General features: G+C 37.5%; 1 protein-coding gene across 8 annotated transcripts in view; it reads right to left on the bottom strand.

Moving 5' to 3' along the window:
• ABL2 (ABL proto-oncogene 2, non-receptor tyrosine kinase) overlaps window positions 1-12,562 on the bottom strand; it is a 102,428-nt gene that overhangs the window by 10,205 nt on the left and 79,661 nt on the right. For all 8 annotated transcript variants that reach the window (XM_029227472.1, XM_029227477.1, XM_029227471.1 and 5 more), the window contains 8 exons: window positions 11,427-11,722; window positions 8,103-8,375; window positions 6,934-7,018; window positions 5,717-5,894; window positions 4,915-5,099; window positions 3,791-3,943; window positions 2,819-2,908; window positions 68-241 (listed from right to left, as the gene is read on the bottom strand). In XM_029227472.1, coding sequence (XP_029083305.1) covers window positions 68-241; window positions 2,819-2,908; window positions 3,791-3,943; window positions 4,915-5,099; window positions 5,717-5,894; window positions 6,934-7,018; window positions 8,103-8,375; window positions 11,427-11,722 — 1,434 coding nt within the window. The remainder of the gene's footprint in view (window positions 1-67; window positions 242-2,818; window positions 2,909-3,790; window positions 3,944-4,914; window positions 5,100-5,716; window positions 5,895-6,933; window positions 7,019-8,102; window positions 8,376-11,426; window positions 11,723-12,562) is intronic.

Here is a 12,562-nt window from a genome sequence, read left to right as displayed (position 1 = left end):
AGCATCATACCCCAAGGCTCTTTAAAAAAGGCAGTTTGACTCTACCTGCCTAGGGACTCATTCATACCTGGTGCTGAACTGGAAGCAGAATTTTCTGTGGCATCTTGTGGCCCTTCAATATTCTCCTTGTTCTCCCCCTGTTTCTTCAGCGTCCGGGTCTTAGAAGGAAGTATAGGTAATCGGGGCAGATATGGAACAACAGATGAGGAGGAGGCAGCTCTCCCAAGCTCCTCGGCTACCTCTGTGAGGAAGGCAAGGGGAATGATAAAAAGAACAATTTCATGACCAAAAAATAGGAGTTTCTCTTTTCAGAAAGGCATACAACTGAGAAGAACTGAAGAATGGAGTATAAAATATGTAAGTGGAATCACACACTATGTACTTTTTGTGCCTGGCTTCTTTTGCTCGGCATTCTATCTGTAGATTCATCCCTGTAGATTCATCATTCATACTGCATGTGGCAGGGGTTTTTCTTGTTGCTGTGTAGTGTTCAAATGCATGAATACACCAAATTTCATCCATTCTCTTCTTCATGAATATTTGTTTCTAGTTTTTGGCTATTATGAATATAGTGCTAGGGACATCCTATTGTACTATGTGTCTTTGGCTTCAGTGTTATGCACGTCTGCTGGGTATAGGAGCAGGTAGGTCACAGGGAGCACATAAATTCAGCTTTGTTGGGTCTTGCCAAACCTCCCCAAACTGGCTGGACCAATCTACATCCCCACTAACTTGTATGAAGGTTCTGGTTACCGTGCATGCTTACCAAAGTCTGATGTTAGTTTTTTTTGTTTGATTTTAATTTTAGCCATTCTGGGATAGATGTGTAGTGGCCATCTCACTGTTGTATTTTGTACTTCTCTGATGATGGGTGATTTTGTGTGCTCATTGGTCATCTGGATATCCTTGTTTACTAAGCGCTTGTTCAGAGGTTGAACAAAGCAAACGGATGTTTGCACGTATTTTTATTTTCAGGTTGCGCCTTGCATAAAAAGGAAGGTAGATACAATCCATTCCATTTCATGCCAGTGAAGCAAATGAGGCTCCTGAAAATGTGTTCACCCCATTAGTAAGCCTCAGTTGATTAAAAGCAGTCATGGGTTTTGCAGCTTTTACTAATAAGGCAGACATACTTTGCTATTCATTCCTGAACAAAAATGAAGTATGGATCAATTAAATTGTGAATTTTTGTAATTAATTTACAACTTTTTTTGGTAATTATTTTTCAAAACTGACCCCCCACAAGCGTGGGTACATGGCACATAACCCAAGCCATGCCAATGAGATTCCTTTCTTACAGAGCAGCTGCGAGACAGACACGAGGATGCTGACAACTGTGTTCTATGCCACCTGGAGGATGAGATTAACGTAGAAACAAACGTAAAGAGATATCGGGTGGGTGAAGGTGTGCGAAGGAAAGAGAAGAGGGAAGGAGACCTGAAGCTATTTGAGTCCATAGCTTCAAGTGACCCTGAAGTTAGCGCCATCCCTGCTTTTCCATGGTTTGGTTATGAGGCAATAAATCCTCCTCTTGTTGCTTAAGAAAAGTTTGAGCTAAGTTTCTTTCACTTACAACTAATATACATCCTTTTAAGGTAAGAACTGTGTCTTATCTCTTTGTCCTCAGACCTAGTATAGTGCTTACCACAGATTAAATACTTAATAAAATGTGGGTTAAATAATGTTAAATTTTTTGCTTAGCAATTTTTAATTGAAATTAGCTTTGAAAATTGATACGGTTGCTTTTCTAAAAGAATATAACATTTTCAAGAGAAGCAGAAATATTTAGCTAAGGATTCAACAGAAGTTAAACGTTTACACAGAAGCACCCAATTCTTTGACCAATACGTACGACTTCTACCACTTTGACTGCATAGGATATAAAGCAACAGAGGAAAGAAGACTGCTGTGACAGGCAGCTGCTCAATCTGGCCCAAAGGGCAAGCTGTGCCCTCCCCAAGCTGTGGAAGTTCCATACATTAAAGGACGAAGATGAAAATACTTTTCATTAAACTTTGGTGTTGTACTTCCTTCTTTCTTCTTACCTAGACATGATAAATCACTAAGGGAAGCAGACAAAATCAACTTAGCTGATTTCCTCTTCTAACATTTTTAACTTGAACTTAAACAGTAAGTTCTCTGTTCAATTATGAAGGAAAAGAAAAATTTGAAAAGTATGTATACAATTCTGGAACTACACCAAAATGTCTAACAGGCAAGTATAACTAAGAATTGTTTGTTTTTAGCTCTCTAGGAATAGTCTCCCTCTCTTTATAACAAGTTATTGTTTCACTTTTGCAGATAATTTTAAAGAGACATTATACACAGAAGTAGAAAACTTCCTGTATGTGTCCATATACTTGTTTGTTTTTTAGATAAGAAAAAGATTCTCACTATTCATAGCTTAACATTCTCATTCTAAACTTTGTGTCAATATATTTAAGAATATCATTTTAACTACTCAATTACATGGATATAATAATTGGCACACTAAATATTTAGATTGTTCTTAATTTTTCAATATTATAAACTAGACTCTGATGTAACATCCTTCCTGCATTGTGTTAATGCTTAACCACTGAACTTGAACTTATACTCTTCCTGAAAAGACTAAATTAATTTCTAATTAATATGAGCTAGAGACACAAATATACATCTTAAAATAGAAAAAAAAAGCAAAACAATAATAATAAAGGCCAAGAATTCAGTATCTTGAAATGGAGTCCCAAATTATAAGAATCTATAATTTTTGAAATGTTTTTATCATCCCCAGCACTCAGAACTAGCCACCACTGACAGTAAATCACCAGATTCTCACCTTCAGAAATGCTGGAGTCATGGAACATGGTTTCAAAAGCTTGATGTGTTTCAGCAAAAGAGGGCCTGTCGGCAGGGCTCCACTTCCAGCCTATGTAACAAAAGAAGAACAGTATTGAAAGCTTCTTGCAGGAATTAAATATTCAGGGGCACCCTGATGGTGAGTTCCATGCATTAGGACACATGCTTGTTAAAGCAGAGTTACAGCAAGTTCACAATGATAGTGAGGCAGCTGTTTCTTAGTTCCAGACTCAGAGGTGTGATGAACCCACTTCCTAGGGCCAATCCTTCTATGTAGCCTCAGCTCCTATTCCCTCTACTATAGGGATGCAGAAGGGTGGGGAGATGGTTTAGAAAATGACAAGTTTTCTTCCACCGGAAAAATGAAAAGTAGTAAAACCTGTCTTTAAACTCACTCTTATAAATAATCAGTTGTACACATTCAGAAACATAACAGTATATCAAAGGCGGAGCTTGGAATTCACAGTTGACAAAGACAGGGCAGTAGGCAACAACAATGCTCAATGGGAAAATAACAAGACATATTCAAACACACTGCAGTTTAATTCACTACTCACCTTCCTACTTTCTCATCTTTAAGAAGTCAGATGCTTTTATTCATCACAGAAGTCAATTTCATGCATTCTCCATAGTCTTTAACAATCATTTTATGTAGCTGAAAGCAGCCCTCCCCTACCTAATCTCCAAACCCAATTTCTTATTATCCTATTATATATGCAAATGTTTGTGGAAAATTGGGTGAATATTTGGGCCACAGAGAATGACTCTTCGGATTCCAATAAGACTCACTGGTAGAGCATACGATATCCCAACAGGCTGATCATTGACTAACTCTATGTCATGAGGCTGGACACAATCTTACAACACTGAGAGGAAAAATGTTTTCAATTTTGTTAATCATCCTGAATTGCTCACTTAAACCTTCAAAATTAAAATATGCAAAAATACTCACATGCTCTCATAAGTTCATACACCTTAGGGGGACATCCTTCAGGCTGTTCCATTCGATATCCTTTTTCCAGTAGATCATAGACCTGAGACAGGTCAATACCTGGATATGGTGACATTCCATATGTAGCAATTTCCCACAAGAGCACCCCAAAAGCTGCAAAAGGGATGAAAAAAAGAGCTTTATATTTCTTCTGATTTATTATTTGTTTTATACCATTAGGTAACTTCTCTTTCAAATTGTGGGTAACATTCACACTATTACAACATTAGTATACTCTTATAATTCTTACAACATGACTTGTTCTTCGAAGATATCTTCCACAGGAACACTTCACTTTAAAGACAGTTTTCTTTAAATTTCCCAATTTTTATTTGGATTTCCTTTACTTCAATGAGGGAAAATAAACCATGACCATACAAGAAGTCTGGGGCACAAGCAAACTATTCTTAGAGCAATTTATGATCTATTTAATGAATTTCACAATTTTTAAGTCAGCTAATACTAGAGGAATAATATAAAAATGGACTCATTTAAAATCAGATAAAATTCGCATGTGAAAAAAGAATTTGCTTGATTTTCTCACAGGTTATTCCTGAGTTTGAGATTTCTGGTAAAATATGACCTAGAATCCTCAACTATTTCTACTGGCCCACAATTGAAATTTCTAGACTTGTTCTTTCCCCCGAGTCTCTACTAAATCATATTTCTTTTCAGGGCAGTAGAAACAAGATCAGTTACAAGGACAAATTCTAGATGAAACTTCATCATGCCTTCCTTGAAAAGAGGTTGCTACTCTGTGTCACAGTGCTCTAGAAACAAGCAATAAAGCCTAATGTGGAAAACAGGGAGCTTCACAGTGAGGATCATTAGAACTTCAGTGCAATAATACCTAGACTGTGAGTGCTCTGAAGGCAGGGACTTTTTTTACTTTTTTCTTTACAACTTCTTTCTACGGTAAGTGCCTCGCAGATAGTACATATTTAATAAATGCTTGCTGAATGACTGAAGAAGGACGGGTGTAAAGGCAAAGGATACTGATCATATAAAAAAGAACCTCTAAAGAATTAAGCATTTACTTATAAAGAAAATTACAAAACACAGAAAAACGTCCCTTCCAACCTTACCCCAGACGTCAGATTTAATTGAGAAGGTATTGTAGGCAAGACTCTCTGGTGCTGTCCATTTAATAGGAAATTTGGCTCCAGCATGAGCAGTATAGGTGTCTCCAGTCATCAATCTACTCAAGCCAAAGTCAGCCACTTTTACCACATGGTTTTCTCCCACCAGGCAGTTACGAGCTGCAAGATCTCTGTGGGAAAGAGAAGCCAAATGTGATTCCAATCAGATGGTTCTGGAAAATGGTCATGAATGATCTGTTATCGGTTCTTTGTGCTACAAGCAGAGTTGATAAGTAACTGTTGACAGATACAGTGTTTTATGAAAATCGCTGACATGGTAGAAAGCCACTAATTATACATCACTTGTAGAGTACTCATCAATAGGCGGTTATGTGATGCCACAATAAAGCAGGCTTCAGAAAACGGGTTCCTATTTGTTAAGTACAGTGGGATAGGTTTCAGAGGTGAGTAAAAGATGCTCTTCTACAAGGTTTCAAGTTCTTTACTAAGACAGAAAGCTATTTTTAAACTTAAGCCGCTAGATGGAGCAAAAAGATCTTGGATATAGTCTTGGGCAAAATAAACAGCTTTCTGTTCTGAGAACAGCAAAGGCCCCGCATTAATACTTTAATCAGAATACACAGTAGGTTTATAGGAAATGACATTACAATGGTCCCTGTGAAAGAGAAAATTACTTTCCTGAGTTATCTGAAAATTTCTGGGAAGGTTCTCATATTCTTTCCTTTATTTGCATGTCAGGCAAGGCAGCTTCATGGTTAATCATAGGCGATAATCAGGTTTTACACACCTATGGATGAAATTCTTCTTCTCTAAATACTCCATTGCAGAAGAGATCTGAGTGGCCATGTAAAGCAGTACAACTGCAGTCACCTCTTCTCGGTTGCACTCTCGGAGATAATCAAGCAAGTTCCCATAAGGCATGTATTCAGTCACAATGTAAAATGGTGGCTCCAAAGTACATACACCTGATAGTTCAAATAGAGCTTGCTTTATTAGTATATATTCAAACACTCCAAACCACTTTGGCAAGAAAAATGGACAATTTTTAAAGTCTAGTTCAGCAGTAATCTTTTCCTTTCTTGCCATGTCATTCTCTAAAAATAATGCAGCAAAGTTAAGAAGCTGGCTGATTGGAAGTCTCTACTTCCATTGATATCACACTCTGGAAATTCACATGCATTTTGAGTATATGCCTGTTTGAGCAAAAGCAGTTACTTGTATTAATTCCATAAGGGGTCAGGACTACTGATACTTCTAGAGTTCTGTACATGCCCACAATTCCCATCCTCAACTGCATGCTAACAATGTTTATCTAAAAGTAATAGCAATTGTGCATATGTTGAAGGCTGTGTGAGCCCAGACTGTAATAATGCTTTTTAAAAAGATTATAACTGTTTCCATAGTTAAGGATTTCACTAATACATGGAGGACTCCTTGTAAAAAACCAAAAGAAACTACTTCCTTTGGGATAGTTTGGTGCGATGAACACCCGAAGAAACTGGCCCTATTTTTAAAAGTCAATGGTTTCAGTCAAAGGTTTCTCTGTGATCTGAATAGGTGAGAAGCCAATCTATCACAGCACAGCACTTTCTGCTTGTAAAGGTAAACTGATGGGTGGTCACAATTTTTCATCTTAGTCCTTTGCTTAATGCCTCTTTATGATAAAAGAAGGACTTTAATCATAGACCTTTGCTTAATGCCTGTTTATTTTGCAAAAAACTTTGGGACAGTTTTTGGTTTAGTATCACTTTGAATGATTCTGAACTTTAGTCTGGAGCAATTACCATAAGCTGGGCAGTTTTATACATTGCAATCAATCCAGGTCACTGTTTGTTGGGTAATTTTTAAACACAGAGACTGCTGATTAAAACAACAACCATTTATTGAAATAGATTTGTACTAGGAGCTTCCACCATGGTGATTCAAAAGGAGGATTTGGAGATAACAGGGTATGGGGGGACAAGTATCTTTGAAGAAACCTATGGTTCAGGCAAGCGTCCTCACCTAGTAGTTGTACCAGATTAGGATGCTTGATTTCCTTCATCACTGCAGCTTCTTTTAGGAATTCCTCCACCTCCATAGTATCTTCCTGGAAAGGGGGGAAGATAAGAAAGAAAAAGAGGAAAGGGACAAGCCCCATCTTAATCATTTGAGTCAACTCACAATCCTAAAACTTCAGCTTTAAAAGGTGGTATCTTTTGAATATTTTAGCACTTACTTCAAGAAATTTTATCACAAAATAATATGCTCTATACAAGTCCAATTAAGAAAATGTCTCCTTGAATTTATGCAGTATTTGAAACTGGAGTAAAATTTAGTAGGGTGAGTAAAATTCAGCAATCATGTCCTATCACAAGTGAAACACAAAAGACTTGGATAGATAACTCAGTTCTCTGCTAGTTTACTTCCCTAGATACCTCAAGCCTCTGAAAGAGGAGACAACAGTTAGCTGTTTACACATTTATCTTCCTGACAAATTCCTTAAGGACCAAAGCATATCTGCAAGGCTGTACATACTGTTTCACACTCAGAACAAGCACTTAATAAGTGCTTGCAAAAGAACTGACTACTACTCATAGGTGAAGAGCAGTCCTTTCGAGTGACATGCCAGAGCTACTGAGGCATATGAGAAATCTTCAGAGAATGGAATGAGTGACAAAACTTGTAATTCGATACCAGGATGCTTAAAGGAGAAAGAGGGTGGCATCAGGAAAAAGATTTCTGTGAATATGAAGAACAAGAAAAAGTGATCTAATCTCATGGAGATGGGAGGAGCAAGCAGCAGGGAGATAAAGGACAGAACAAGAAAAGACAGTGCCCATGATTCTCCAACAATGCATGAAGAATTCTGTCCAGCAGGGGTTGTTCTGAGGAAGGAAAGCAGCTTGCTTTGCTTTTACAAGTAATAATGTGCTTCTAACCTCCCACCAAGATCTACATCAACAGCCTCCAGAGACAAACCTTCCCCACATGTGGATTTCACTGCATTTCAGTGAATAATCTGCCCCTGCATTGTCAGCAACGGCACCAGGGTTAATCATCACAATTTGCTGATGTGCTTGGCACCAGTGGGTGGAAAGCATTCCAAAGCTAAAGAAGGGCAAGCTGATATTTCCAAGTGATTCAGCACAAAAGAAAAAGATGCCTGAAAACTGTAATTCTCAGCAACCCACCTTCAATGTTTTCACAGCAACCGTAAGGCTATATTTCTTCCAGACGCCAACATAAACCTCTCCATACTGACCACCCCCAAGTTTGTGCTTCATGGTAATATCTGTTCGTTCCATTTCCCATTTGTCATGGATAGGGGACACACCGTAGACTGTAGGCTTATTACACTTGGGTGCTGGGTAGTGTAGTGTTGTTACCAGTCCATCAGCCACTGTGGAGTGATGGTGAACAAGCTCGGCCAAGGTGCTAAAGCGGCTCTCAGCAGTTACATAAACCTGGTGAGGAGAATGGAGAAAAGCTAAACCAACCTAAAAGAGGTCATTATTTCACTGGTCTTAAGATATGAAAATAAGCAGCACTATTCACAATAGCCAAGACATGGAAACAACCTAAATGTCCATCGACAGATGAATGCATAAAGAAAATGTGGTGCCTATATACAATGGAATACTATTTGGCCATAAAAAAGAACGAAATAATGCCATTTCTAACAACATGGATGCGACTAGAGATTATCATACTAAGTGAAGTAAGTCAGAAAGAGAAAGACAAATACCGTATAATATCACTTATATGTGGAATCTAAAATATGACATAAATGAACTTATTTCTGAAATAGAAACAGAATCACGGACATAGAGAACAGACTGGTGGTTGCCAAGTGGAGGGGACTGGGGGAGGGATGGAGTGGGAGGTTGAGGTTAGCAGATGTAAGATTTATATATAGAATGGATAAACAACAAGGTCCTATTGTATAGCACAGGGAACTATATTCAATATCTTATGATAAAACATAATGGAAAAGAATATAAAAAAAGAATGTCAATATATATATAACTGAATCACTTTGCTGTACAGCAGAAATTAACACAACATTATATACCAATTATACTTCAGTTTAAAAAATACTGATTAATAAAATATGAAAATAAGGAATTATCTTATTGAGGTAAATGGAAGAATTAAACCATGATGGCAGGGAGAAACAGAACTTCAGTTTAATCTCATTTAAACCACTCTTCCTATGGTTCCTAAAGTAGCTCTAGTCTTGAGGGGGAAAAGCTTCCAAAATCTCTCTCTGGATCATCAAGATCACTGGTCTTCAAATATTTTTATGCAAAAAGACTACAGAACCCAAATATATAAGATAAAGGAAGAGAAACGCCAATTAAAGTAGGTAAGAGGGGGCCGGCTTCCTGTAAAAATTTATGAAATACCACCTCAGAATCTTGCACAGAACATAATTTGAAAAACACTGATTTCAGTTTTTTTGGTAGGGAGAGGGTATTCAAATATCTTATAATTTTTATTTCATTAAGATGTGCTTTTGAGTGTCTAGGCCGTTTTACAAAAAGCCACAATTTTATTTCAGAGAGTTGTTAACAAAATAGTAGTTAATTTGTGATAAGCAGTAAGAAGTATAAAGTAAGATAGCACTCTTTGGGCCTTACCTCCCAAGGGAGCTTGCTTATTTTTTAAAAAAAGAAATTTCTAGTGTATACAGAAGAGTATACAATTAATAAATGGAGAACTGATGATTTCTATAAAGTGAACTCACCCATGTAAACATCTCCCACATGGAGCACTATAATATTACCAGCACCCAGAAGCCTCCCTCGTGCCCTCCCAGCTATTTACCCCTGCAAATGTAACCACTCTGCTGACTTCTAACACCTTAGGTTAGCTTTGCCTGCTTGTGAACTATACCTATACAAATGGAATCACACAATAAGTACTGTTTTGTGCCTGCTTTCTTTCACTCAACTTCTTTTTTGTGATATAATTCATATATAACACCATAAAATTCATGATTTCAAGTGTACAATACAGCGTTTTTCAATATATTCACTGGTTGTCCAACCACTACCACTATCTAATTCCCGAACATTTTCATCACCCTACAAAAGAACCCCATACCCATTAGCAGTCATTCCCACTCCCCTCATCCCCATCCCTTGGCAATCACTAACCCCTTCTGCTCAGCTTTATGTGTATGAGATTCATCTATGACAGGGGTCAGCAAACTTTTCTAAAGGACCAGATAGTAAATATTTTAGGCTTGTGGCCATAGCGCCTCTGTCATTACTCAAATCTGCCGTAATATTGAGAAAGCAGCCATAGACAATACATAAACAAATGGGTGTATCTGTATTCCAATAAGATTTTATTTACAAAAGTAGGCAGCTGGTGGGTCACAGTTTTTCCTGAGAGTGTGTGTAGCAGTACTATGTTAATTCTGTTGTTGTACGAGATTCCATTTTATGAATATACCACAATGTATTAATTCATTCTACTGTGGTTAGACAGTTGGGTGTTTCTAGTTTCTGACTACTATAAATAATGCTGCTGTGAACATTCTTGTACATGTCTTCTGTACACATATGCACTCATTTCTATTGGGTATACAACCAGAAGTAGATCTGTTGAGTCTCTCTTATATCATCACTTATCTGATTCTATTTGGTTTCATCAAGAAAAAATATGTCTGTAAGGTGATGCAAAAGAGAAAGAAAATTAATAATTTACTATCTCCTACTTTCTACCAGCCATTATGTTTTATGGAAATTATCTTACTGAATCCTCACAAGAATCCAATAATATGGGATGGGAAACTGAGGCTTAAGTAAGGTCACAACGTTAATAAATGATGGAGTTACCCAGCAAACCAGATCTGCTTGCTTTAAAGCCTGTGTGCTTTTCCCCTACTATGCATATCACAAAGAGAGAAAGAGTGGAAGAAACAATTCAATCTAAATTTACTGTTCAACAGAAGAACTGACATAAGCCTATACTTTACCATTTATAAAGTAAAACAGTTCCATTCTAACATGGCCATTTCTATATGGTTGGTCTTTCTAACATATAAACTGCTAAATGACTGACTGAAATATTTATATTAACATATATTAATGATCAACATCAGTCTCAGAAGCCTAAATTCTTACTCGGTAAACTTTCTGGTAGAGATCACTATAATTTTCATAGATACAAGGCTTAATTTATAAATTCTACATAATGTACTGGATGCATATGTGCATACTTATATACTGATGATGAGAACAGTTAACTTATACAGCTGTTTTCTTCACTCTTCACCTTCAAATCTAGCTCATCATTAAACTATTAACATAATACTGTTTTTAATTTCCATTACCATATTCTTTTGAAAAGAGTAAGCTCTCTCTCACATGCCAAATAGCTCAAACTCACGTCAGTGATTAGTTTATTTCATATCAGACATAAAAACTATATTCTTTAGTCGTTCTGAATATTGTTTCTAAACAGCAGCCAGTCCACACCTAGAGGTGGCTGCCAGCCAGTCTTACCTTGCCATCTGTGGTGGTATTGATCCTGTAGTGATACACACGCCCCTCATACCTGAGCGAGATTGACAGCTGCCCAGGGCTGCTCTCACTTTCTCGCACCAGGAAGCTGCCATTGATTAGACTGCTGAGTAGATACTCTGCTGCACTGCGAGACACAGGTCCATGGTACCAGGAGTGTTTCTCCAGGCTGTTCACTGGGGTGATGTAGTTGCTTGGCACCCAGCCTTGGCCATTCTTAGAGCGAACTTCACTCCACTCACCATTCTGGTTGTAACCAAGGACTCGTAGCTTTTCACCTGGCCAGGAGGTCATCACAGAATGAAAGAAAAGATGTTAAGACTACCTCAAATGCAAGCAGTCTACTATCAAACTTAAAACTCACTGAAAAAATGAATCAAGAACTTTTAAACCAACAAAATTTTTAAAAATAATGAAAACTTGGCTGTCACCATAGCCTGATTGATATCTTTAGCTTGTAGCTTAAACAAAAGCAGCATAGTTAAGAGATGGTTTTCCAACATTACCTACAGAGTTTTAAAGGTTTTTAACCAGAAACTCCATGTATGCAACTAAGGTAGCATACAAAGATAAAAAGGTTATTCAAATGTCTGGAAAATGACACAGTCTCACTCTTCAAAAAAAATGAAATTGATTTTTTCCTCAAAACAGTCTGTCAGGGAATGTATCTTATATATGGTTCAGTGTTAACCACAATCAAGGATTAGGGATAAGACATGTAAAATACAAAGTTACTTCTAAATTTCAGTTGGCACAAAGGCTACAAAAACCATGAATGTAAAAAAAACAAAGAACAAAAAGGAACCGGCCACAGAGCTTTCAGCAACATTTTCAGAAAGAAAAGTACTTGGAGGTGGAGGTGGGCAGTGAGGACTCCCAAAGCACAATCTTTTCCAGGACTCAAGTTTTAAAACAGAATTTCCCAATTTCCCTCCCATTCCCAATGATGAATTAATCACCCCTATCTGCTCCTCTCAAATTAGTGTGCGGCAAAGGGAAGCTGAGTCTGAAGTTGGAACCCAAGACACAAGCTACTCGGAGTTATATTTGCTATCAACTTCAATGTCCTTGATCTAATAAAGCTGTGAACATCAACTTTAGACTCCCCAAACATACAC

Source organism: Monodon monoceros, unplaced genomic scaffold, assembly GCF_005190385.1.
Source record: "Monodon monoceros isolate NGI ecotype Baffin Bay Population unplaced genomic scaffold, NGI_Narwhal_1 Super_Scaffold_18, whole genome shotgun sequence".
NCBI lineage: Eukaryota > Metazoa > Chordata > Mammalia > Artiodactyla > Monodontidae > Monodon > Monodon monoceros.
Note: the sequence above shows the minus strand (reverse complement) of the source record. Positions and strands in the feature narration are given on the sequence as shown.